This window comes from Antedon mediterranea, chromosome 3, assembly GCF_964355755.1.
Source record: "Antedon mediterranea chromosome 3, ecAntMedi1.1, whole genome shotgun sequence".
Lineage (NCBI taxonomy): Eukaryota > Metazoa > Echinodermata > Crinoidea > Comatulida > Antedonidae > Antedon > Antedon mediterranea.
Window position 1 is genome coordinate 37,382,210 of NC_092672.1, and position 26,935 is coordinate 37,409,144.

The 26,935-nt window shown below is 33.8% G+C and overlaps 2 protein-coding genes across 4 annotated transcripts in view; one reads left to right on the forward strand and one right to left on the reverse strand.

Moving 5' to 3' along the window:
• LOC140045474 (dynein regulatory complex subunit 2-like) overlaps window positions 1-2,747 on the forward strand; it is an 8,748-nt gene extending 6,001 nt beyond the window's left edge. For both annotated transcript variants that reach the window (XM_072090391.1, XM_072090390.1), the window contains exons 6-9: window positions 814-1,032; window positions 1,663-1,815; window positions 2,121-2,338; window positions 2,556-2,747. In XM_072090391.1, the coding sequence (XP_071946492.1) occupies window positions 814-1,032; window positions 1,663-1,815; window positions 2,121-2,338; window positions 2,556-2,643 (678 nt within the window). In that variant the 3' untranslated portion in view covers window positions 2,644-2,747. The remainder of the gene's footprint in view (window positions 1-813; window positions 1,033-1,662; window positions 1,816-2,120; window positions 2,339-2,555) is intronic.
• A 979-nt stretch (window positions 2,748-3,726) lies between these two features.
• The window catches only part of LOC140045480 (phosphatidylinositol 4-kinase alpha-like), a 29,827-nt gene continuing 6,618 nt past the window's right edge, over window positions 3,727-26,935 (reverse strand). Inside the window, exons 7-39 of one of the 2 annotated variants that reach the window (XM_072090397.1) lie at window positions 26,739-26,901; window positions 26,272-26,466; window positions 25,308-25,680; window positions 24,842-24,937; window positions 24,477-24,663; window positions 23,865-23,945; window positions 22,807-22,910; window positions 22,434-22,644; window positions 22,113-22,221; window positions 21,794-21,930; window positions 20,765-21,052; window positions 20,183-20,307; window positions 19,141-19,306; window positions 17,458-17,652; window positions 17,264-17,356; window positions 16,774-16,933; window positions 16,524-16,651; window positions 15,800-16,355; window positions 14,578-14,798; window positions 14,194-14,375; window positions 13,753-13,885; window positions 13,279-13,458; window positions 12,957-13,077; window positions 12,585-12,714; window positions 12,223-12,366; window positions 11,644-11,806; window positions 11,259-11,363; window positions 10,619-10,744; window positions 10,409-10,529; window positions 10,001-10,160; window positions 9,807-9,896; window positions 8,603-8,686; window positions 3,727-6,754 (exon numbers count right to left, since the gene is read on the reverse strand). In XM_072090397.1, coding sequence (XP_071946498.1) covers window positions 6,703-6,754; window positions 8,603-8,686; window positions 9,807-9,896; window positions 10,001-10,160; window positions 10,409-10,529; window positions 10,619-10,744; window positions 11,259-11,363; window positions 11,644-11,806; window positions 12,223-12,366; window positions 12,585-12,714; window positions 12,957-13,077; window positions 13,279-13,458; window positions 13,753-13,885; window positions 14,194-14,375; window positions 14,578-14,798; window positions 15,800-16,355; window positions 16,524-16,651; window positions 16,774-16,933; window positions 17,264-17,356; window positions 17,458-17,652; window positions 19,141-19,306; window positions 20,183-20,307; window positions 20,765-21,052; window positions 21,794-21,930; window positions 22,113-22,221; window positions 22,434-22,644; window positions 22,807-22,910; window positions 23,865-23,945; window positions 24,477-24,663; window positions 24,842-24,937; window positions 25,308-25,680; window positions 26,272-26,466; window positions 26,739-26,901 — 5,379 coding nt within the window. In that variant the 3' untranslated portion in view covers window positions 3,727-6,702. The remainder of the gene's footprint in view (window positions 6,755-8,602; window positions 8,687-9,806; window positions 9,897-10,000; window positions 10,161-10,408; window positions 10,530-10,618; window positions 10,745-11,258; window positions 11,364-11,643; window positions 11,807-12,222; window positions 12,367-12,584; window positions 12,715-12,956; window positions 13,078-13,278; window positions 13,459-13,752; window positions 13,886-14,193; window positions 14,376-14,577; window positions 14,799-15,799; window positions 16,356-16,523; window positions 16,652-16,773; window positions 16,934-17,263; window positions 17,357-17,457; window positions 17,653-19,140; window positions 19,307-20,182; window positions 20,308-20,764; window positions 21,053-21,793; window positions 21,931-22,112; window positions 22,222-22,433; window positions 22,645-22,806; window positions 22,911-23,864; window positions 23,946-24,476; window positions 24,664-24,841; window positions 24,938-25,307; window positions 25,681-26,271; window positions 26,467-26,738; window positions 26,902-26,935) is intronic. The other variant, XM_072090398.1, reaches the window with a different exon arrangement.

Below are 26,935 nucleotides of genomic sequence, written 5' to 3' on the forward strand. Positions count from 1 at the left end.
TGTCTACATTATCCAACTAGGTGGTGATATGCCCAAATATGGTAGTGATATGACATCATTATTTCCATATACATTTGTCTGGTGCAACTCTTATCCTTCCAGTATTAAAAAACTTCAAACTCTTCAAAAAAAGGCCATCAGGGTTATATCTGGCGCCCCACCCCTGTCTAATTCATCTCATCTTTTTTCAAAGCTTAATCTTCTCAAAGTCTCCGATATCAATCTAACCCAACAAGGCTCGTTCATCTTTTCTTCTATTAATTCCAACCTTCCCAAACATCTCTGCTCCATGTTCACTCCAAATTCTTCAATTCATTATCATAATACCCGTATTTGTTCAAAATTACATATTCCAACCCATAAAACCAACCACTTTCAACACAACATTAGGTATTCCGGACCCACTTTTTGGAACGATCTGCCACTCCCCATCTTAAACTCTGTTTCTAGTTAATCATTTTTATCTTAACTTAAAAGTCACCTTATTGCCAAATATTAACTTTTCCTCGGTCAGTTTTTTTATTTATTTATTTTTTTATTTTTGTATTTTTTTTATTTTATAAATTTTTATTGTCTGTGTCTGTAATAGGTACGTCCTCCACAAGATGTGTTTTTCATCTTTCTGGGCGTGTACCTTCTTCTTTCGAATTTTGTTTACATATTTATTGATCACTGAAATCTATTTTGTATATGAAAGGAGAAAATAAATGTTGCTTTGAATTGAATTGAATTGATATATGGGCAAATCACATTTTTTTTCACATAAAATTTGATAGTGTAGACAGAGCTTAACAATGTTGGTTATATTTTCAGGATACAATTGCGCAGTTGAGAGCTAAGATGGCTCAGAATTCAAAAGAAAGCGAGGAACGAAATCGTGAACTACGTGACCAGCGTGAGGTCATTGCTCATCACTTCCATGAACTGAAGAGCCAGATGAATAGATTCCGTGAGAATGAACGAGCCAGACTGACGCAGTTAACGCTTCAGAGTAGTGCTGCTTTGAAGGAACTGCAAAGAAAAGTTGATAAGGTTCACATTTTAACTTTTAAGTATTAAATTTAAGTACAGTATTATCATAATATAAAAATATATATTCAAGCATCTTTTGAAATTTGCCAAGAAAGAATAAGTGACAACACATCAACTTTCAATACTGCTAAAGCGTGGTTCCCACTAGAACGCAACACAGTGACGTATCAAGTGCTGTATTGCATGGCAAATACTGCTAAAGCGTGGTTCCCACTAGAACGCAACACAGTGACGTATCAAGTGCTGTATTGCATGGCAAATACTGCTAAAGCGTGGTTCCCACTAGAACACAACACAGTGACGTATCAAGTGCTGTGCTAAAGCGTGGTTCCCACTAGAACGCAACACTGTGACGTATCAAGTGCTGTATTGCGTATGGCAAATAATGTTGTCGCCCAACTACAAAGGTTTGATTTCACACAGGCGAGGCAAACACAATGAATTTTCTTATATTGCATTGGTTGAGTTACATGCTAGTGGAAATCATACTTAAAGTATAAGATTATCCTGAATTAATAAAATAATAATGATGACTAAAAGATAATTTAAAAATAATATCCTATTTATAAGACTGTGTAAATGTATAAATTATTAATCATCTGCTAAAAATAATGAATTTCCTCTTTTTAGGGTGAGAGAATTTTAAAGTTAGCTGAACAATGTAGGAAATTGGAGACGGAGGAGGAGAAGGTATTGCCTTTCTACGCCTCATCGCTGACAGAGGAAGAACAGCATGATGTTTCAGCAGCTGTTGCTGAAGCACCTTCAGAACCACTAGCAGAGGTAACATATTGCAGCAATATTCAGCATACTGTCCCTGGCCAGTGTCCAAATAAATGTATTAACTTTTAAGTGTAGTTTTATCTTGATAGTTGAGAACTTAAGTTTTGAAACCAAACTGGAAATACAAGAAAACTAAAAGCTGTCTACACTATCAAACTAGTTTGACAAAAAAAAGTGTGATGTGCCCATATATAATGGTTATATGGCCACATCACATTTTTTTGTCACATACAATTTGATAGTATAGACGGAGCTTTAATTTCTCATTTTCTTTGTTGAAACTATTATTTTCTCCCTTTTTCCAGATAATGCACGAGTACACGTCTCTGGAGAACTTCTGGAAACGATACAACAAGGTACTTCTGGATAAAGTGGCACTAGACAAAGAAAAGAGCACTTTAACAGACGAGAATCAGAGGTTACGTGCTATTCTTAAGCAGTATCTGGATGGCATCTCTGTCAATGATGAGATACTTAGCCAACATAACCCACTGTTTGTGGTCAACCAACGGACAAATGTTCAGTAAGTTGTTTTATTCGTGCTCATTCTCTCGCAAATTTTCGAAATAAATGTGGTGTGCTCACTTTGGCGCAGGCACCTGCACGACACCCCATTTGTTTGCCATTGTAGACATTGACTTTTAATTGACGTCTTAATATGTAATCATATGAAATCATTTTGTAGTTGTAAATTTTATTTATCTACATATATATATTGTTTATGTTTTTCTCTTTTTTAGAATGTCTATCCCTGTATTGGACCCTAGAATAAAACGACCAACACAGACTGTGGTAGAGGCTGCTCATGTCATTAAACACACCATCTAAACAAGTAGTTTACAATCCACTGCTATAAATATCATTTTAACAAACTATGTATTTTGGTTTAAAAAATCTGTGCATTTTTATTGACTGAAAATATTTAACATATATGTTGTAAATAAAATTGTTATTAAAGTAATATTGTTCATTTTATTTATTGTTTAGAAATTAATGTATGTAAGAAAATACAATGGTCGAAATTATGCCCTTTAAAAATACGAAAATACATCAAAATTATGCCCTTTAAAAATACGAAAATACATCAAAATTAGGCCCTTTAAAAATACGAAAATACATCAAAATTATTCCATATGGTGACTCAACCAATAACAGTTGCAACTGCATATAAAGCTCTGATTACACTAGTGATTTTACACTTTACATTTGTTTGTACTATAGTACAGGAATTTTTTCGAAATATCCATTATTATTATGCGATAAGATTGCTATATATGCGTATATATTGCGTTATAATCATCTTATAGAGTGTTTGTAAACAGTTTAGTCAAAAAAGAAAAGGGTAGAAATTACAGGGAAATTTCCGAAAAATGGCCGATTTTCGACCCTTTTATTTGTTGACATAAATGGTTACTATTGCATAATAAACATGTTTATTATTTTTTACGGAGTACTATCGACCCTTTTATTTTTTGACATAATAAACAAGCGCAGAGTCGACTAATGGGTTCTGCGCATGTTAATTGTGCTATCATAACCACTTTTGACATAAATGGTTACTATAGCACAATTGGCATGCGCAGAACCCATTATTCGACTCTGCGCATGTTTATTATGGTATAGTAACCATTTATGTAAAAAGTGGTTACTTTTGACATAAATGGTTACTATAGCATAATAAACATGCGCAGAGTTGACTATGGTTTCTGCGCATGTTAATTGTGCTATAGTAACCAGTTTTATCGAAAGATAAAAAGGTCGAAAATTTTGTCAATTTTTTTGAAAAAATCCCTGTACTGTAGTACATGGAAATTTCCGAAAAATGGCCGATTTTCGACCCTTTTATTTTTTGACATAATAAACAAGCGCAGAGTCGACTAATGGGTTCTGCGCATGTTAATTGTGCTATAGTAACCAGTTTTATCGAAAAATAAAAAGGTTGAAAATTGGCAATTTTTTTGAAAAAATCCCTGTACTATAGTAGTGTTTGTAACCAGTTTTGTCGAAAAATAAAAGGGTCGGAATTTGGTCATTTTTGGAAAAAATCCCTAGTACAGGGATTTTTTTCCAAAAATTGCCAAAATATCCACTTTTTAAAATTCAATTATTATGCGATGATATTGCTATATATGCGTATATATTGCCTTATCATCATCTTATAGAGTGTTTGTAACCAGTTTTTTCGAAAAAGAAAGGGTCAAATTTGAAATGATTGAACCAGCCTACAATATAGTGACTCAAATATTTAATTATATTGTGCAGAGCATAACATTCGAAAAAAATGGATGGAAAATAAATTATTTAGCTAGCACTGTTAACCTGCCTTTAAATATTACTAAAACACCAAATTAAACAAAAAATCTTGGAAATGTTGAATTGATATATATAAATCCAAAGGCAAATTACTGAAAAAAATTACAATGCTGTGGGTATCAGTGGCTGGAGCTAATCAAAACGAGAAGTAAAACAGCCAGACAAGTTAGCAGAGCTTTCGGGCAACACTAGCCCTTCATCAGTGCAAAAAAATCATACGGGCGGTTTAGAATTAATGTTCTTTGCCTCTTGTGTTTATATATATATATATATATAAAATCATTTATAATAAAGTATAAAATACTGTAAATTGGGTATAATACTTTTACATACAAATTAACATATGAAATGATGTAAATAATAAATAATATTCAGTTAATGGTAAGTGAAATATAATTTATATGAAATGATACATTACAATTATAATATGTAATTAGGCTGAAAGCCAATGGAATATATTAAACCTATATTTAAACATCTTTTCATTTCAAATTTTGAACAAAACATTCTAACAAATAACTTAATACAAAGTTATTTAAATTATTTTAAAAGAATTATTAACAAAAATCAGAATACTGTTATATACCCTTTTTTAGAAATAAACAATTCAAAATACACAATTAGTAAGTCTATCCACAACTAAAGCATTTAGTAGGTCTATTACTTATAAAACTAGAAAATTATAAATGATTTTTTAGATTGTGAAAAATATTATATAGGCTAATTTGCATAATTTGATCTCTATACTAATACATAATGTAAACTTATCAACATTTATTATTATTATTATTATCAATAATTTATATCTCACAGGTCAGGTGCATTTTATCTAGTATAACTATATAGAAATCAGCATAACAGTCAAATAATGATTGAAATTTAACAGCTTTAAATGTGTGAATAACATCCAAAATGAGATTTAATATCGAATCCTTCCAATGCTGTACTATTTAAAGGATAAACTTTAGTGAATTTATCACTTATTTACCTTGTTATAGTGCTACCTATGAAGTAATATTACCAGAGTACACCAGACCCTCTAGATACAAACACAGATCTATCGCATTTATTGCACAAACGTTTGCATATAACTGTACAGTAATTTACAATGTAAAATATTACCAAATAACATGAACAACAAGCACATACATAATACCTGTATGATGTAAAGTTACATTCAATGGCGGATCCACGAATTCAAAAAAGTGACAAATATTTTGTCTTTAAACCACTGTCACGTCTAGACCATTTTTGCGACACAACAACTTATCTATCACTCTCACCATAGTTTACAGGGCACGTAAAATCGATTTTGATAGCTATACCATAAACAATCTTACGAAAACACACGCTAAATATAATTATTTTTAAATGACTCGTATTCAATATATATCTACTTAAACTTTCTATTCTCATTATTGCATTATAAAAAATAAAATTACTATTGAACTATAAATTAATTATTAGTTTAAAATAATAAACATTAATAATATAGTAAGCTATTTGGTCTTTAAGTGAATTGGCCCAAACTAATGTATTACAGCATTCTTTCTACCTAATCTTATAATTAAAAAGTAAATTACAATGTTTTTTAATGCTACAATATATCCTGATAATATATTTAAGTACGGTCTTAATCTAATGGAAGAATTAGGAGCCTAGCACCTAAAGTTTGATATTTTAATATGGAAGTAAGAAATCAAGGAATACACATTATACAATAAACATCCAGGTACCTAATATTTAGCATCCAGGGTTTTGTTTTGTTTCAAAATCATCTCAATTATGACACATGTAACATATAGGCAACTGAATTATAGAAATATAGCATATGAACATGTTCATTGAGTTTCTACACATTTTCTCTCAAATTGTACATCCAGGGACCTCACACTTATACATCCAGGGACCTCACACTTATACATCCAGGGACCTTGTCATTTTACATCCAGGGACCTCACACTTATACATCCAGGGACCTTGTCATTTTACATCCAGGGACCTCACACTTATACATCTAGGGACCTTGTCATTTTACATCCAGGGACCTCACACTTATACATCTAGGGACCTTGTCATTTTACATCCAGGGACCTCACACTTATACATCTAGGGACCTTATCATTTTACATCCAGGGACCTCAACTTGGGTGCCTCCTATTCTAGTAGAAATATAGAAGGCATGAACAAAAACCAATGCCATTTGTGCATCCAGGAACCTCTAAATGTACATAGACAGAGCAACATCACAATTTACATCTAGGGACCACATATTTTACAAATTATTGTCTATTACATTTTATGAATAATAAAAAGTAAGAATAATGAAATAAAAAATTGTTGATACTGTTAAAAGAAGTTTACCAGAATACATTGATGAAAACAATTTATGGCAAAAGCACATTTGGATACTGCAATCTAAAACAAACCACAAGCTGGAGCTGTAGATAAGTAGCAAATTAACACCGCTGCTGCAGCTAATCAGGGAACTGATCATAGGTTGTAGGTGAATGGGTGGGATTGTACTGGAGACCTCCACACGCCAACTGGCAGACAAACTGGCTGTTGAATCGTTCAGTAAGGAATTTGGTTTTGATAATACTGGATCATGTCATATGTCCGTGTCCTAGAATTAGAAAAAGAAAACTATGTAGCTGTCAGACTTCATTGTAACCATTCAATATTAACAACATCATAGAACCCATAGAACTTCTTCCGATCTTTTCAAAAATTCTTGAAAAGTTAATTTATAGTTGCCTATCTTCCTTCTTTACAAAAAATAATATTCTGCATGATAACCAATATGGTTTTCGTTCAGCACATTCGACCGACCTTGCTGTTCTACACATGTATGATAAATTAACAAACTCTCTTGCAACTGGCAATCACACTATTGGTATATTTCTTGATTTGTCGAAGGCCTTTGACACTATTGATCATGATATATTATTATCAAAATTATATTACTATGGTGTCAGAGGCCTTCCTCTTAACCTTCTGAAATCTTACCTTTCAAATAGATACCAATTTACCTATGTTAATTCTTCTAAATCTCATATTTTGCCTATTAACTGTGGTGTACCTCAAGGCTCTATACTCGGCCCTTTACTTTTTCTTATTTATGTTAATGATCTCCCAAATGTCTTAAATTTACTCCAATTCATTTTATTCGCAGATGACAGCAATATTTTCTTTTCTCACAAAAATTTAAACACTCTTGTTACTACTGTTAATTCTGAGCTTGATAGCGTTTCTTTGTGGTTCAAATCAAACAAATTGTTGTTAAACACATCTAAAACTAACTTCATCTACTTTACACAAAAGAACAACCATAATACTTTTCCTTTTGATATTATAATCGATGGTAACCCAATAAAAAAAGTAAACAATTTAAAATTCCTTGGGGTTCAAATTGATTCAAAATTGAACTGGCAAACACACATTGCAATTACTAATAAAACAGTGTCTAAAAATGTTGGTGTTTTAAGTAAATTAAAATATATTCTTCCATACAATATTTTATTTTTGCTTTACAACACCCTCATTTTACCATACTTAACCTACTGTAATATTGCTTGGGCTTCAATTTCTAACAACACTTTGCAGACTAATCCTTGGACTATTCCATCAACATCCAAAATTCACTGTCTCTTTAAGCTTCAAAAGAAGGCTCTAAGGATTTGCACTGGAAAACCCACAAGATCCCATACAAGGCAATTATTCCATCAGCTAAACACTTTAAACATATTCGATATTAACAAACTGCAAACTCTTGTGTTTATGTTTCGTGTTATTAATAACCAACTCCCTTCTCATTTTAACTCGTTGTTTACAATGTTTAGCCAGCTCCATTCATATAAGACCAGGTCATCTACCCGGAAACATTTTATTTATGAAAAGTACACTACAGCCCTCAGGAAAAATTCTTTCATTTTTAACGGACCATTTTTATGGAATAATTTAACTTTAAGCATTAAATTATTACCTACCTTACTTTCGTTTAAAAAAAAATGCAAACAATACTTAATCCATCAATATTCTTTAGATAGTTAATAAGTTTGTCACTATGTGAATTTATTCCTTACTTTTCCTTGTATTCATATTCAATCAAATCTGTTTGGCCTTTTTGTTCCTTTTTTTAGAAAGCAATTTTACGTTACCATGTACTATGTGATGTATTTTGGAACTCAGCCTTAAAGCCTTTTTTGGCTTACTTGAGTCTCCTCACATAAACAAATAACTACCCAGGTTTTTTAAATTCTTTTTTTTCTTTGTCTTGTCATATTTTATGTGGAACAATAAAATGAAATGAAATGAAAAAAATAAAAACAAGGCCAAGCTTTGATTATAGTACAACATGTACGGTATTAAACTTTTCTGGGGTTTATGTAAGCATGTTTTAGCAAGTACTGTAATGGTTTTTTCTTATTCTCCATTAGATATGTCGGTATTCAAGATTCAGACATAAACTTACCTAACATTTCCAGTAGAATCCTTGACTACTTTCAGGATGTAGTTGGCAGCTTCACGCTCACTCAGATTTGGAGAAAATCTTGAGCTAAATTCAAAATAAAATAATTATTTGTGAGTGATACAAGAGAAACCAACTTACAGTTGTATGCTATGTATATGAAGAGGGAGTTTTTTATTTGTGACGACTGAGTACAAACTTAGGTGAGGTCGTTGGTCGTCATGTGAACCAAGAAACCATTAAACCCGAGTCGAGGTGAGGAGCGAGGACGCACGTCCTAATATTCCTGCATGCGCACAATGAACTAAGATGACAGTAAAAAGTTCCCTAATAACTAGTATACTGCCTCCTATACTGATGTAAGAGTGTGTCTTTAGACTTAAAGGTAACTGACTAGGACCATGCTACAAATGATGTTCATACTCACCTAAGCAGTTTAAGAGTCTGGCCTCTGAAACATGGTAGACCAGTATCCAACATGTTCATACTCACCTAAGCAGTTTAAGGGTCTGGCCTCTGAAAGATGGTAGACCAGTATCCAACATGTTCATACTCACCTAAGCAGTTTAAGAGTCTGGCCTCTGAAACATGGTAGACCAGTATCCAACATGTTCATACTCACCTAAGTAGTTTAAGAGTCTGGCCTCTGAAACATGGTAGACCAGTATCCAACATGTTCATACTCACCTAAGCAGTTTAAGAGTCTGGCCTCTGAAACATGGTAGACCAGTATCCAACATGTTCATACTCACCTAAGCAGTTTAAGAGTCTGGCCTCTGAAACATGGTAGACCAGTATCCAACATGTTCATACTCACCTAAGCAGTTTAAGAGTCTGGCCTCTGAAACATGGTAGACCAGTATCCAACATGTTCATACTCACCTAAGCAGTTTAAGGGTCTGGCCTCTGAAACATGGTAGACCAGTATCCAACATGTTCATACTCACCTAAGCAGTTTAAGGGTCTGGCCTCTGAAACATGGTAGACCAGTATCCAACATGTTCATACTCACCTAAGCAGTTTAAGAGTCTGGCCTCTGAAACATGGTAGACCAGTATCCAACATGTTCATACTCACCTAAGCAGTTTAAGGGTCTGGCCTCTGAAACATGGTAGACCAGTATCCAACATGTTCATACTCACCTTAGCAGTTTAAGAGTCTGGCCTCTGAAACATGGTAGACCAGTACCCAACATGTTCATACTCACCTAAGCAGTTTAAGAGTCTGGCCTCTGAAACATGGTAGACCAGTATCCAACATAAGGGCCACAAGAGATATAATCTCTTCTTGATAAGGTCTACAAACAACAAAGAAAAGAAATTAGTTTCCTGTGACTTTTTAGAGCTCTCAATATTTTAACAAAAGGCCATTTATAGAAAAAAAAATAAAAAGAATAATTACCTGACAGCGAGATATGCTTGAACGCACAGCTCCATAAACCACTTAAAGGGGGCGCTCTCAATCTTACCGCCCATTATCATCAGCATCTCTTCTGTTAGTTTTATATCAGCCTCCCAGCCCAAATTGCCTCCTGGTGAACTCTCAAACATGAATCCAAAATCTGATCAAAGTTACAGTTTATTGGTTCAATTAATTATGGTTTTATACACCATTGTTAAGATATACTGATGTTGATAATACCAAAAAATAAACAGATAAAGGGTTCCTCCCACCTGCTCTCTAAATTATGAAATTTACAATGCAATAGATAGAACACTAGGTTCAGTTCAGCACTTCTTTTTACCATTTTTAGGCCATGAAGACATATATATATATATATATATATATATAAGACATTGTATTATTTACCTATGTGTATGATGTGGCCGACAGAATCCAACATGATATTCCCATTGTGACGATCTTTGATTTGCAGAAGAAATCCGATGATACTGTACGCCACCATACTCTGAACAAAGTTTTTACGAGCCTACAAGAAAATCATAACTTGTTTATTCATTGGAATACAGTGTACATTCACAAAGCTCCGATTATTAATTCAATAGCATGACCTCTGACCTTCTGAAATGCAGGTGCCTTCTCATCACCATATTTTGTTCTAAAGTATTCATACATGCCAATGTCCGTTTGTCGTCCAAGCTGGTCACGTGATTTACAGTCTGGTACACACTGAATCACACCACACTAAAAAATAAAAAAACACTCATGATAATTATTTATTTTATTTATTCTTTTGACTGGATTGTATTTTCAGTGAAAAACATAATACTTGATGATGAGCTTATAATGTGTAGTGCTACTGTCTACACTATCAAACAAATATGATGTGCCCATATATGGACATGATGATGTCATATCACTACCATATTTGGGCACATCACACTAGTTTTGACTCAGAAATACAGGGATGGTGTCCGGCGGGGGATAGATTTACCTTAGTTAAGCATAGTTAAGCTTAGTTACATTTTTTTTTCACATTATTGATTGTCTCCATCCCCGAAACCTCGACTAAGAAATACCGGAATGGTGTCCGGCGGGGGATAGTTTATTACCATTAGTTAAGGTCCTATGTAAAGCACCTAGAGGGGTCAGTGATCCATTAGGCGCTATATAAATACTGTTTATTATTATTATTATGTAGACAGAGCTTTAAGTTTGCTTTTATGCAGATACAAAATTGGGAAAAGAAATATCATACCCCAGGTGACGTAGCAACGACCTTGTAGGGTACAAGATAAAGGTCAAGTCCAACTTGTTGAAATATATTTTTGAATAGTCCAATTACTTGTAATGCCAACATGTCCTAAAAGAAAAATAAAACATACATATTAAACACCACAGAAGAAATAGAAATATGGATATTTTAAAGATATATTTTGTTTCAAATTGCATGAGAGGCAGAGACTATTGATTGGTTCCCACTAGAAACACAACAGATGAATTTAACGCAACCAATCAGTGATGGAATATTACAACTGTCGCTTTTTATTGATCAACTCACTTGTGCCTATGTCTTTGTGTTGCGTCTCTAGTGAGAACCAAGCTTAATAAACATTATTACACGAACAATTCGACTGACTAACCTGTCTGACATCATCACCCACTTTGAATATAACAGCTTGTACTTGAGTTTGCTCAGCTTTCTTTTTGTCTTCTGATATCTCACCTTCCATTCCAATCTCTTCAAGTTCTTTTACTCCACACTGCTGCACTGTGAATCTGGCCAGGAAGGGGGCTTTTGCTGCACTAAATGGTACAGAAGTAAATATAACAAGTTTGAAATCAATCAGGAAATGGGTTCAATGAACTTTAATAAAAAGTAATGAAATAAAAACAAAGATAGATATATTGGATAGACAAAGAAGAAGGGTGGAGTTTATAATGCATGGCAACTTTTACGTTAGAGAGTGAAGGGTGGGGAAGGGGAATATGCCATTACTCTTGCTGATACATGACATCTCAGAAGCTTGGTTCCCACTGGGATGCAATGCAAGGATGTAAGCACAACGCAACCGAATTGACCAATGACAAGCGACAGTTCAGATAATCCATCGCTTATGATTGGTCAAGTTACTTACGTTGCGCTTATGTCCTTTGGAACCAAGTTTAAATTGCAACTGTAGGAAGGGGGCCGTTAAACCCCTTGATACATGGAACCTTACCTCTGCATTGGTGTTCCAGATTTGTGATCTATTGCTAGAACCACAGCCTCAGGATTGCTTGGCAGATAGCACCCTGATTGCAGTTCAATACGAGCCAAGGCTTTTAAACAAGCATCCTTGCGTTCTTGGCCTTTAGGGAATGGCCTGTAAATAGATAATACAAACATGTATCACTACAAAATAATGTTCTACACTATCAAAATAGTTGGACAAAAAAGGGTGACGTACCCAAATATGGTAGTGATATGACCAAATATGGTAGCGATATGACATCATCACATTTTGTTGTCAGTTAAAGTTTGATCGTGTAGACAGAGCTTTATATGCAGTAACATTTTGTCAAAAACAGTATAACAGCTTACCTGATTTCTCCTGATATTGCAGTAATTTTACCAAAAAATTCAAATTCTCTTTCGTAGAATGATTTTGCTGGCCCAGAAAGGTTGCTTAGAATGGTGTTGATTATCAGCTCAAGTTGATCGGCAAACTCACCTAACAATAAGAATAATTGAAGTGATTTTTCTTTATAATGTATTTATTCATTTATTTATTCAACTTTGTTTTACAAGGTAACTATAACAGATGTACTACAGCAGTACAGCTGACTTGAAGAGACCCAAAAACAATGCTAAAATATACAGACGACATTCAAACATAAAGATAAAAGAGGATTCATAAAGTTAAAATTCTGTAGAGTAAAGTACGTTACTTAGCGGACTAAGTACTGTACTTACCATCTCTGTTCTTTCCTTCTTCGTCTACGTAGATATTAGTCTTCATGTTCCAGATAAGTTGATGAGCAAGTAGCTGCGATTTGCTAGCAAGATGTAGAAGTAACTCTGTCACGTATCCAAACTAAGAAATAATTATTACATTCTGAATTAGATTTGATAATTTAGAATAAATGGTCTAAAGAAACTAATTGTTATCTATTTAGTTTTTTTGTTTCGTATACTGAAACTCAGAAATGTTGTTTTATTAGATATTTAAACGTGTAAACTGTATCATTTAGTACACATTATGCAATAGCACTTAGTTTCATTGGAATAGACTTACTCTATCATATCTAACAGCCTGAACAAGCTGGGGTGTGTAGAATAGCAGTGACTCCACAGGATATTCTTCCAAGACTCTGTTTGCATATTGTGCTGTTAAGGGGTGCGGGTCGTACTGACGCGAGAAAAAGGAAAGAGCTGTAATTGGAGACACACTTGCCCAATTTAAAATGTGGTTCAACTGCAAAATAAAACAGTAATTAAAATTTACAAAATATATTCTAAAAACGTAAAAATGTATTTTGAGTGATTAGCCAATCAGCTGAAATTAGATCATTTGTTGAAATATATGCTCTTTAAATTGAGGTGACACAGGTGACATCAAGTTTGCCAAGAGTATAGGTATGACACGGCCATGTGTGGCAAAATGTATTTATAAACTTACAGAGACATTTCCATTAAATCAAAAACCTTTGTATCGAAATACAATTCAAATTTATTGTTTTAATGTAAATATATAATTAATAATACAAACCTCAGATGCATCTGCATTAACTGAACTCACAGTAACAAGGTACTGGAGTGCACTAGGATCATCAGAAACTGCTAATGGCTCTAAACGAACCAATCGAATCACTTCTCTTACAATAGCTTCAGCCTTCTTGAACCTAATGAGATTCAATTGAATTGCATAAAGTAAAATTGCTTTTATGTAAAAATTATGAACGCTTTTTATGGCTAATAAAAAAATAAAGAGAATGTAGCTGTAATGACTAAAAACTAGGTTTAATTTAAAGCCTCTTCTCAAATATAATCTTCAGTTTGTATTCATCCAAAAGCTATGTCTGCACTATCAAACTTTATGTGAGGTGCCTATATATGGACATGATGATGTCATATCACTACCATATTTCGGCACATCACACTTTTTTTGTCAAACTAGTTTGATAGTGTAGACAGAGCTTTAGAAGCTCACCTTGCTGGTAGTTGTAGAGCAACATACGGTGACACGGACCAGGCCAGTCGCACAATTTCACGCATTGCCTTGTCTCCTACTTGTTGTGAGCGCCAGTTTGCAATGTTTTCTTCTCCCTCTAGTTTCTGATCTGGCATGTCTAATGGGTTGTACCACGTTAGCAGTCGTTCACATTCGCACGCCTAAAGGTCAGAGGTCAATGGTTAAGAACATTACAAATATTGTAAAATACTACTTTTCAGCCCTTTGGCTGCTGTTGTATTATTGATTGAATATAAAAATATTTTGGAAGTACATCATAGTTCACTAAATAAAGTGATTGGGGTATTTTACACATTTAGTATCTTTTATTATTGTTTATTATTATTTATAAAAAATATATACCAATAAAGACAAAATCAAGTTGCGTCGTTTAATGTACTGCTTGGCTAATTTTTCCACTGTCTCATTCCCCTTTCTCGTTCCAGTTGAACGCTTCGAAATAACTGATACATTGCTTGCCAGTGGCATAGTGTTCATCCAACCGGATCCGTGTGTAGCTGTTCGGTCAACAGTTGTTCTCAGGTCAACTGACATCGTTGCTAAGCTACCAGCATCTGGGGCTTCTAAAATGATTATAAATAATCATAATTAAAACTGTTCTGTTTAATGGTAAACATAGAATTAAAAAAATTAAAATATAAAACAAAAACAATTTTTAATTATTTATTTATACTGGGTGACATCTCCAGCCAACAACTGGTCTCCCAGATGAAGTGGTTGAGGTAAACTGGTTTTCAGACCATAACATACTGCATATGTCTTTTAGTCTGAGTGGTTCCATTTTACAAGTAGTTGATCACATGACGCTTCTTGGTGTAATCATTCAAAATGACCTGAAATGGGAACTTAACACTAATAATATTGTGTCTAGAGCTTCTAGACGTTTATTTTCCTTGTGCATTTTGAAGAAAGCAGGAATCTTAATTAATGATCTGTTGACTGTTTATATGGTGTATATAAGACCTATTTTAGAATATGCTGCCCCTGTTTGGCATGGCGCTATCACTAAGGACATGTCCAAGTCTATTGAAAAGGTACAAAAGAGAGCATTGCGTATCATGCTAGGTAACAACTATTTGTGCTATGATCATGCATTGTCTGTTACTGGTTTACCTACTCTTGTTGAGAGAAGAAACAAACTTGTGTTGTCTTTCGGGGAAGGCTTATTAAAATCCAAGCTGTTTAGAGAAATACTTCCCCCTCTTCATAAGCCAGCTCGGTCTCTCAGAGTCAACCGCTTTCTAGAAGTACCTCATTGTAAAACCAGCAGACTTAGGTCGTCTCCAGTTCCCACCATGGTGGATATAATTAATAGGCACCACTAGCTCTTTTTTAGATATGTAATAAGTGAATGTTTTAAGGTTTTTTATTCATGTATGTTTTTAATTGTATGGTACGATATCTAATTTTATTAAGATGTTTCTATTTTTATAGCAATTTTAACTAATTTTTAGCCATTTGTAATACATTTCATTTCAGTCCTTGACTGTCGTTTTGTAATATATTTTTATATACCGAATAAATAAAAAATAAAAATATCTATACTGTGTAAATTGGTACATACCAAAACCAATGCCAATGGCAGCCCCTGCTTTTAGGTGCTTCCTCTCAGACTGCATGTATGACCAGAACTTAAACAACACCATGATGTCATCTCTCAACTCAGATGGCAGCTGAGTCGGACACATCGGTGCCACACTAAAGTAATCAAAAGCGGTAGCATAAATACGTTCTCTTAGAGCGTTCTTTGAAATACTTGTGGGTAGCGTATCTCCTTGCAGCAAGCACATCCCGAGATTGAGTAATCGGAAACGTGGACATAGCGTAGCTATGTGCCGTGACATTATACCCTGCTTTCGACCTCCAATTGTCAGTGAGAGCGATTTAGTTAACAGTCTTGCAAATATTTCTATCTCATCAATGTTTGAGTAACGAATGCTCTCAAATTGGAGAACAAGGAAGTGAGTCCATATCTGGTGAGGGGCTACATTAGGGGGTGTGTTTGGTGGAGGAGGGGTAGTGGTACAGACAAGAGGACTTTGTAGCTCCTCTTCAACTGAAAACAACCCTAGTTTCTGGTCAATTGTAAACTGCCATGCTGCTGACATTTCTCGCAAAAACTAGAAAAAAAAAATTATGTCCAAATTTCAATAAATTAGTAATAATATACAACATTATTTAATTTCGCCATATAATATTTAATTTATAAAAAATTGTCAAAATTATTTAATATTCATATTTATTACCTAGAGACAGATTCAATTTTCCGACAAAGAACTTAACAATACCTGAAGTTCAAAATCTGGACGGGCTGCCAATAACCAATCCCAGCAGGCAACTGCTGTTTCTAGAGCATGCCCAGTGAATAGTTTGACAGGTTCCCAACACAGACTATGTAGTAACATACGATCTAATTCTGAAATAAAACACAAACGCAAATATATATAAACAATAACAGGAAATACCAATAATACATGCATCAATTGTTAAAAGTAAATAAGTCAAAATAAACAAATTTAATCCGACATGGAAACATACCAGTTGTTGATATGAGGAGTGCACAGACTCTAAACATGCTGTTGGTAAATCTTTCTTCTAGGCCCTTAGTGCTGACTTTCTTTAGTTGGTTGTCTAGTACGTTGGCAAGGGACAAACCTCCTGGGCCTGCATCCGAGTAAATGGCTTTCATTCCTGCCACCTATAACAAAGTTAGAAATTACATTTGAGAAAATACATTCTTGGACTAATTCAAAAGTAGCCTTCAACTTTTTTTACACAACTTTGCATCCTTAAATCTCTGGTTACACTATCAAATTTTATGTGACAAAAAAATGTGATGTGCTCATATATGGACACGATGATGTCATATCACTACCATATTTGGACACACTTTATTGTCGAACTAGTTTGATAGTGTAAACAGAGTGTAAGAGTGCCCAATGCATTATATGCTGGAAAGGTTACCGCTATAAATAAAGTTGAAATAAAAGCAATCTGAATAAAATGATATAAAATAAATCAAACTTACCTCTCCAGCAAAGCGACTTCTTAAACTCATTGTAGAAACAAAGTTTGATGAATCTGTTTTTGTATTTATGCGTTTTTCTGGAGAGAATGTTGACTGAAAAAGAGAAATAAAAAGGATGAAATAATATTTTTTAATTTTATTTTCATATACAAAATGTTATACATATATCAATACACATAATGTAATAAACTCACCGAACTGACATTGGGACCAGCGAACTGCAGAGCCGACTCCGTAGCTAATTCAAGGCCGCTGTGTTGTGAGAGGCCATCGGAATTTTCTAACGTCATCTGATATTGCTGGAGAAGGGAACGGGTGATTGAGGGTGCCCACTTGACCGCTTCTTGGAAAATGCCTCCACAACGAGCTGAAAAATCCTGCAGGATTGTCTAAGTTGAGGAGAAAATATAATAAATACAATAAATGCACACTTTTTTACTTGTTTTCTCGACGCGAGTAAAGCGTTCGACCGAGTCAATCACTGGTCACTGTACAGGCAATTAATTATGAGAGAAACAAACATTATTGCTATTAGACTTCTAAAATCTTGGTATGAGAATCAACGATTTTTTGTTAGATGGGGTAACTCTATGTCTTCAGGTTTTAAAGTTACCAATGGCGTTAGACAGGGTGGTGTTATGTCTCCTCTGTTATACAATGTTTACATTGACAATTTAAACAGTATGCTTAGTGATTGTAATTTTGGTTGTGAGCTCAATAATACAAAGTTCAACAACTTAAGTTATGCAGATGACATGGTGTTACTTGCGCCCTCTTTAGATGCCCTCCAAAAGATGGTTAACATATGTGAGGATTTTGCTAATGACTTTGATGTATTATATAATTCAAAAAAATCAATTTGCATGTGTTTTTGCCCTAGGAAAAGAAAACTGAATGGTAATTATGTTACTGTTCTATGTGGTAAAGAACTAAATTACGTTCAATCCACTACCTACCTTGGTTGTGTTATCAGCAATGATACTAGGGACGAACTGGATATTAAAAGGCAATATCGATCATTATGTATTAGAGGTAACTCTCTTTGTAGAAAATTTAGTAAATGCTCAACAGATGTTAAGATTACTTTGTTTAAGTCATACTGTATTAGTATGTATTGTGCGGCCTTATGGTGCGATTTTAATGTAAAAACTATAAAGTCATTACAGGTCTGTTATAATAACGCACTTAGAAAGATTTTAAGACGCTCAAGGAGCTGTAGTGCTAGTGCTATGTTTGTTGATAACCATGTTCCCTCCTTCTATGAGTACATTCGGAAATCAATTTTTTGTTTCAAAACAAAAATTGAAAAAAGCTGTAATACTTTAATTACATGTGTTTTTTCTCGTATTCTAAAAGATTCAAAGTTGCATAGAAAATGGACAGAACTTTTGTATATTTAATCTCATGTATACTTTTACGTGTGTTAACTAGTATCAGTAAAGCCATAATATGTGTTGTTTTTGTAAACTTTATGTGTTTCATATGGACAGTTTGTCTGAAATAAAGTTGAATTGAATTGAATTGAATTGAATTTTACATTTATATTTTTCAGTAATACTGTACCTAACCTCTATAGCCTTCAAATAATTTGTTTACAATGATTTGCTTTGGATTTGTTTTGTTAATAGATTTGTTTTTATTCTAAAGCTCTGTCTACACTATCAAACTAGTTTGACAAAAAAAAGTGCGAAGTTCCCAAACGTGGTTGTGATATGACGTCATCATGTCTATATATGGGTACATCACATTTTGTTGTCACATCAAGTTTGATAGTGTGGACAGAGCTTTAAAGCAACAGAATGTGTATGTATATTGTATCATATATATATTAACAAATGGAGATTATGTTTCAATTGATGTAAAGCTGAATGACATACCTCTCTTGCTTCCCGTGTGTCCATAACCATCAGTTTGTATGGACTGTTAGGAACATCTAGCTCAACTGCCTCCTGTGTGTTACTCCTATCTAAAGACTTTGACAACAGCTGTAGGATATCTACCATTGTGTACAACACTGTACCATTCCATAATAGAAAAGGAAACCTGAGAAAACAGTGAGTATAATAATAATGGTATGACATACAGCTACATAAACAGTTTTGATGATATGACTGAGATACCTACCTCTATAGAAAATGGAACATTCCAGGCAAAAATATATACTATGGTATATTATATTGTTATACATTATAATTTTACCACATCAAGTTTGATAGTGTAGACAGAGCTTAAGAGAGGGTTATTATTATTATGCAGTTCCAGGGTGTAGCCAGTGTAGCATGGAGCAGGTCTAACATTGTCCAATTGAGTAGGCATAGTGCAGAGAAGGCAGTATGCAATCAAACTTCAGGGTTTAGCCAGTGTAGCATGGAGCAGGTCTAACATTGAACCGGCCCAATTGAGTAGGCCTAGTGCAGAGAAGGCAGTATGCAATCAAACTTCAGGGTTTAGCCAGTGTAGCATGGAGCAGGTATAGCATTGAACCGGTCCAATTGAGTAGGCCTAGTGCAGAGAAGGCAGAATGCAATCAAACTTCAGGGTTTAGCCAGTGTAGCATGGAGCAGGTCTAACATTGAACCGGTCCAATTGAGTAGGCCTAGTGCAGAGAATGCAGAATGCAATCAAACTTCAGGGTTTAGCCAGTGTAGCATGGAGCAAGTATAGCATTGAACCGGTCCAATTGAGTAGGCCTAGTGCAGAGAAGGCAGAATGCAATCAAACTTCAGGGTTTAGCCAGTGTAGCATGGAGCAGGTCTAACATTGAACCGGTCCAATTGAGTAGGCCTAGTGCAGAGAAGGCAGAATGCAATCAAATTTCAGGGTTTAGCCAGTGTAGCATGGAGCAGGTATAGCATTGAACCGGTCCAATATTGAGTAGGCCTAGTGCAGAACAGGCCAATGCAATAAAAATAAACTCACTTGTCGACTAGCCTAGATAAGTATTTATCGGCAACTTTTCTGATCTGCTTCATAACGTGGTTGAACTTCATGAGTAGGAACTGAGCATGTACCTGTAGGCGTTGCTCTCTCATTGATGTCTTCTCCTGAATACAGAATTTAATAAACCATTTAATATGGCTGAATACAAGTTACAAACACAAGATGCCTGCTTCCTTTGAAAGGCAATATTGATAAGAAATCACCTTCCGAGCATCACACATTGCACATTATAAACCCGAAAAAGTAAAATATTTTTAAAAATCTAACTAATTGAATACATTTAATAGTTAGGGCTTTTTCACATATCTAGAAAAAAAATTGGAAAAATGGCTGCCAAACATTATCCTCAAGGAGTTGAGTTGGAACTGATATATGTTAGTAGACATGTTTTGAACACTTAGGCAAAGAAAGCTATTGGTAAGCAATTTTTTCATAGATTTTTTACACATTTGCTAACAAGCCCTAACTGTAATAATAATATGAATAAAAAAAATGTATATAAATAAAAAATACATTTATAAAGTACTCATATTAATTTTTTTTATATTTAGGTGGTCTTACCATATTTGCCATTTTGTCAATATAGATTTTGAAAACTTGATCAGACACAGCCAACAAACACTGCCACATGCCTGCCTTGTCCTTCCAGATGGCTTTATCCTGCAGGTACTCAAACATCACACGGAATGTGCACTCATCTCCAGTGTGCATCACTCGTAACGTTTCAAGCCGGAAGACAGACAGCAAGTAGCAACACTGGGCAAAGCTTAGCTTGTTGATGATAGGGATGACTTCAGCAGGGAACTCAAGATGGGTAATGATGGTCTGACGGAATTCATTCAGTTCAGCCTGCAGAAATAAAAAAAAAAAATCATACTGATAATTAAGAAACATGTATTAAGCTCTGTCTACACCATCAAACTAGTTAGACAACAACATTTGATTTTTCCCAAATATGGTAGATAAATGCCCAAATATAGAAGTGATATGTATCATCGTGTCAATATAATATGGGCACATCACATCATTTTTGTCACATAAATTTTGATAGTGTAGACAAAGCTTTACAATCCAAGGCAAATTTTGGTTTATAAGATCTGTAATATTTATAATAGGAACTCATTATGCACATGCTGTGACATTTGGACCTGATTGCTAACTTGATTCCTCAACACATGTTTAGTTGATTCTAGGTCCATCCAACAACCAACAGCATAATAGCTTGTAGGTTGTCACTATCAAACGATCCCTAATGATGCTAATGGAGCTGTGGCTTGGTGGTTATGATGCTTGGCTACCAATCTAAGGGTCCTGGGTTCAAGTCCTGTCATATGTCAGGGTTTTTTTCTCATGAAAATTTACAACTCCACTCCCAAAGACTTAATAATAAGTCTTTGTCTATGTAGAGCATATTGTGTATATGTTTGTCTTATATGTTCTAGTGCAGTATATGGAGAGCCATCTCGATAGTGCTTTGCACTCATGGCAATCCTCAGGGTGCTGCACCGCTGTGTTGTCATGTATGTGTGCCTGAAAATTGAATAAAATAAAAAAAAATAAATAAAGATACTAAAGACTGTTGTGACTTACGTAAGACATACTGTCATTTCTAAGAGCTGAGTTGTACTGCAGTTCTGAGCTAAGATGTTCTCCTTCACTGGATGTCAGCAGAGGAGACTTGATGGCTATCTCACACACTCCCTCATACCACTCACTTGGCCACAGTGCTATGTTAAAAATCAACACACTAATTTATATATACTCAAAAAAAGTGAAATATTTATTTATTCCTTTCAATAAAACATAAAAAAGGAGCAAAGGAGCACCAGTATTGTAATATTAGACATATTACTGCCTAAATCATTGTATATATTTATTAAAACTTGAGTAAATATGAATGAGTCATTACCAGATTCTTCAGCAGCAAATCCCATGACAACACAATACAGCCAGAAGTCTCGGAACAGTTTACTTAACCTCTGTTTTGGGTCTTGGATCAGCGGCAGACGACGCAAAAGCTGAGAGAATATTAAGAACAATTAAATGATTAATATCTATGGGCTTAAGCTTTGTCTACACTATGAAACTTCTAGTGACAAAAAAATGTGACATGATGATGTCATATCACTACCATATTTAAGCATATCACACTTTTGTTTGTCATTATTATTAGCATCAAGTATAACAGCAGTGCAGTATGCATTTTAAATGTTTAGGCACATAAACTTACTATAGCTAAAACAGGAATGAGAATACCAAGATTTCCCGCACTGCTTGAGGCCTTTGCTGCTGTGGGTGCTTTCTCACTAGCACGCTTTCCTTCTAGGCCTAGCTGTACAAATAACTCTAATAGCTTTATCAAGAATTCTTGTTGCTCTGCCTCCCCTTGTAAGCAGGCAGCAATGTTGGCTAGCACATTGATTACGGAAAGAGAGCAGTGTCTGTCAACAAAACACATTGCACAGTTTAAAAAATGATATTCTGCTAAAATTATTATACAGATGCCATACAATAGTTTGTGTATTCCTGCATTGACCTAGAAGTAACATATCACTTAAAGCAAAAAGGTATTGTTAACTATTTTTTTCTTATGGTATGTTTACCTGAATCGTTGTATTTTATCAGATTCTTCAGAAGAGTAGGTGACAGAACCAGCTTCTACACTGATCTGTATAAACATTCCCATCACATCTTGGTACACTGCTGACTATATGCAAAATATATATATTATCAATCAATTTAGCAGAATTCCTTAGAAGAAGTCCTTAAAGCTTTGCATACACTATCAAACTAGTTTGAAAACGAAAGTGTGATGTGCCCAAATATGGTAGTAATATGTCCAAATATGGTAGTGATATGACATTATATATGGACACATCACATTGTTTTGTTACATAAAGTTGGATAGTGTAGATGGAGGTCCAAGATGAGCTTGTTTGTTATATATATATATTGTTATATAGGTTCATAATAATAATCTGTTTTATTATGGACTAGATAACCCACCAAGATTGGCTTAAAAGTTAGTATTTATTTTAATGGTACCGTAACTATTTTTACAATTTTACAAAAAAATAAAATGTTGAATATGCAATGTAAGAAAAAAATCAAAAGCAAAAGAGCATAAAAGAACTGATTAGTGGTTTAATTATTAGCTGGAAAATTAATAAATGTTAACAATTAAAACAAGAAAATTATAAAAATTAGATTATGAAATAAAAAAGCATGAAAACAACTTACTTAAGTTAATGAATTATTAATTCTTAAAAACTATAAAAGCATTGATCACCAAAATACCACAAATATGAACCACTTTGACATTTCATAGAATGTGTACTAATTTAAAAGTCCCCCAAAATAAAAAACAATGTAAAAATTAATATTTTAACTAAATTAAATTATTATTAAGATAAAACAATAAATGCATGTACTATTTAATATTCTGCTGTGCTTTTTGAACCCAATTAAATTACAATAAAATGAAGTACTGTAAGTTACTTTTGAAGAATAATTTAGCATTATTTTCTTTGAAATAATATTTGACTCATTGAGAAACAAACCAAGGCAAGATGCATCATGACAGACAACCAAGCAAACAAACAAAAAAAAAAGTTAGAAAAACAAAAATATTAAAAAGTGTTTGCGGTTTATTTTGTAGTACCTCTCTGCGCTGGCTGCGTGAATTTCTACGCTCGGTAACATCTACTACTGAAGGTCGTCGCATTTCAAATGAATTAAAGAACTGAATAGAAAGTGGATATGGAAAAGTGGATTTATAAAATGTTTTTACACTCCAAAGTTAGCCAAGACTAAATAATTTTTTTCTTTAATTTAAATTTTTATTTTTTTTATTATTATTCTGTATTTAAATGAGTACCCAAGTTGTTTAAGTTCCAAAGTATAGAAATATTAAACACATCAATTTTTAGTGTTTGAGAAAATGTTGTCTGTTTGGTCTGAGACAAAAACTGTAGAGTAAGTTAAGTATCTAACATGAAAACATTTGTAGGTCCTAAAATTAAGATAACAAGTGCTTTCTTTAAAAAAAAATAATTAAACATAAATTAATATATCTATATCCAATATATAAAATACTATACATTGAAAGCAATTTGTCATGCATAGTAATAATTCAGAAAAAAGTGATATTTCGCTATTTCAAAATGTGATTAAAAAATCTTTAAAAATATATTTTCTAGTTAATAAAAAAAAATGGTTGGTGACGAAATTGAAAATATTTTGAAAATTGATGACATTATAATCTTCAACTTACGTGGCCTGTGAGTACCATCGAACCAAGCATATCTACGATTAGATTGTCAAGCTGTGAGGGCGGTTGACAAAACCGCTGCTGAAAGATTTGCTGAATGCTCTCCATTGCTCGTGGCGTGTCACGATGAGCGACCGCCACATGTCCGAGGGTCAAGATGGCGTTGTTAGATATCAGGTTTGATTCCCGACTGAAAATTAATATTTTTATCAATCATTTTATTACTAATCAATTGTTTAGTATTTTTCATTTTCATCTATTTAATATTATTATATGTAAACATTTTAATCAAGAAACATAGTTATGATTTCCTAATTACGTACGTAATCATGCAATTTTTCAATAAAAATAATTTACGTAGCCATTACTTTTCACTGTTGACTGCCAAGTAGAGCGTATTGGAAACAGCAGCTAGAAAGGCTTGCACACAATTTGGGTCATCTTCTAGACCAGCTTGTAATGACCTACAAATAAAAGAAAAACTAGTTACTTAATGTTCCAGTAGGTAAAATATCTAGTTTACAGCATGTTGTACATGTATAGTTTATTCAGTTATGTATATATGTATATGGTACTCACAGGCCACGTAAGTTGAAGATTATGATGTCATCAGTTTATGTATATAGTTTATTTTATGATTGTCAGAAACAGAACAAAAACAATAAAGTCAGGTATTTAGAATACATGAAATATTAAATTCTGTACTCAATGGATTTTAATATTACTAATTATTTTATGAAAATTAATTTATAATGAGTGAAAGGGCTACATATTTGGAAATAAACTTCTCAAAATGATATTCACTGTAATATAACTTAATGCCATGCCACTTACCTGCATAAGTTATATATTGCCGCGTCCCTTAACTTCTCAAAGTTGTTTAACGTCTTTAATTGTCTGTACCCATCCATTTCTGTCATATTTAGTTCAAGTTTGACACCACTTCCTTCGGAGACTTGAATGTGCGGACTTGACGTTTTAGCCGATACCGAGTATTGCTTGAATAATCGTATGAGCACCTTTGATGGGTTGAGAAGGAAGTCTCTGAGAGCGCTAGTTGTGGCATGCGCTAACATTTGGAATTTCTCGGCCAATGATCCAAGACCTTCTAAGCAGCACATTAGGAGCGGCATGTGTGCAACAAGTTGTCTGCCACCGGCGACGGCATTCAACTTTTCTGTCAGTCTACCAATCAAACTATCAGCACCTGCAAAACCATATTTATTATATTTATATTTTATTTATATATATTACTATATTTTAAACTTATTATTTAAATCGTATTTTTTATATTTATTTTTATTTATTCAAATCGTATTTATTATACTTTTATTTCAACTTTATTTAGAGAGGGTAACCTTTCCAGCTCAACCTGCAGGCCAGCTGATATACAGGGCCCTCTTTTAAAATGATAAAATATAAACATCTATACTTAACTAAATTCTCTTGGTATAAAATACAATATGAAAAAATTCATTACATTTAACATATATTGAAACAGGGATAAATTGTTACAATAAATAATATATTATTTTTCTGACTATTTTACTTTATCATTTTGATTTGGCTTTTTGCTTATTTTTTTTTGTATCTCCATTGAGATCCAGCAACTGATACCCACAGCATTGTCATTTTTTCAGTGCTTATTTTATTTTGTATCTCCATTGAGATCCAGCATTTTTTCAGTAATTTGCCTTTGGATTTTAATAAATGTATATATATGATATTCCCGGACCTTAGGATTGGCAGGTAGACCCATTAGCCACAAAGCTACAGCTCCACTGTTATATGTTCTTACCTCCTTCATCACAAGCTGCCCACACTAACAGATCAACACAAGCAGCATTGCACTGAACAAGCAGATCAAAGGAATTGAAATTGCACACTGATTTGGTAGCTGATTCATAAGTCTTGTCTTGTAGCTCTGTTTGACCAGATGTGAAGAGATCTTTTACAAATGACTGGATGTCCGAGGTGAATGTCTCTGGTAAAGCTAGAAAAAATACAATATATACTGTATATACAATTGAAAACTCAGGAATTGAGTATTTAACCACCATAAAAGCAATGCAATTATGTTTAAAATTAGTTTCTAAAGCTCTGTCAACATTATCAAACTAGTTTGATAAAAAAAAGGTGTGATGTGCCAAAGATGGTAGTGATATGCCTAAATATGGTAGTGATATGACATCAAATATGGGCACATCACATTGTTTTGTTACATAAAGTTGGATAGTGTAGACAGAGCTTACTAGTATACAGTACCTTCTTGATGTTGTAGTAAATGTCTGAGTAAGGCTACAATACAGAGGTGAACGACCTCACTGAATGACTGATAGGGGAAGTCCCTTGGCCCATACTGGAGGACAAATTGAGCAGATATACCATCTAGTTGCTGGCAGGTCTCCTTGCAAATCATTTTCTTGGACTTTAATAAGAAAAAAAATATTGTGAATAAAAAT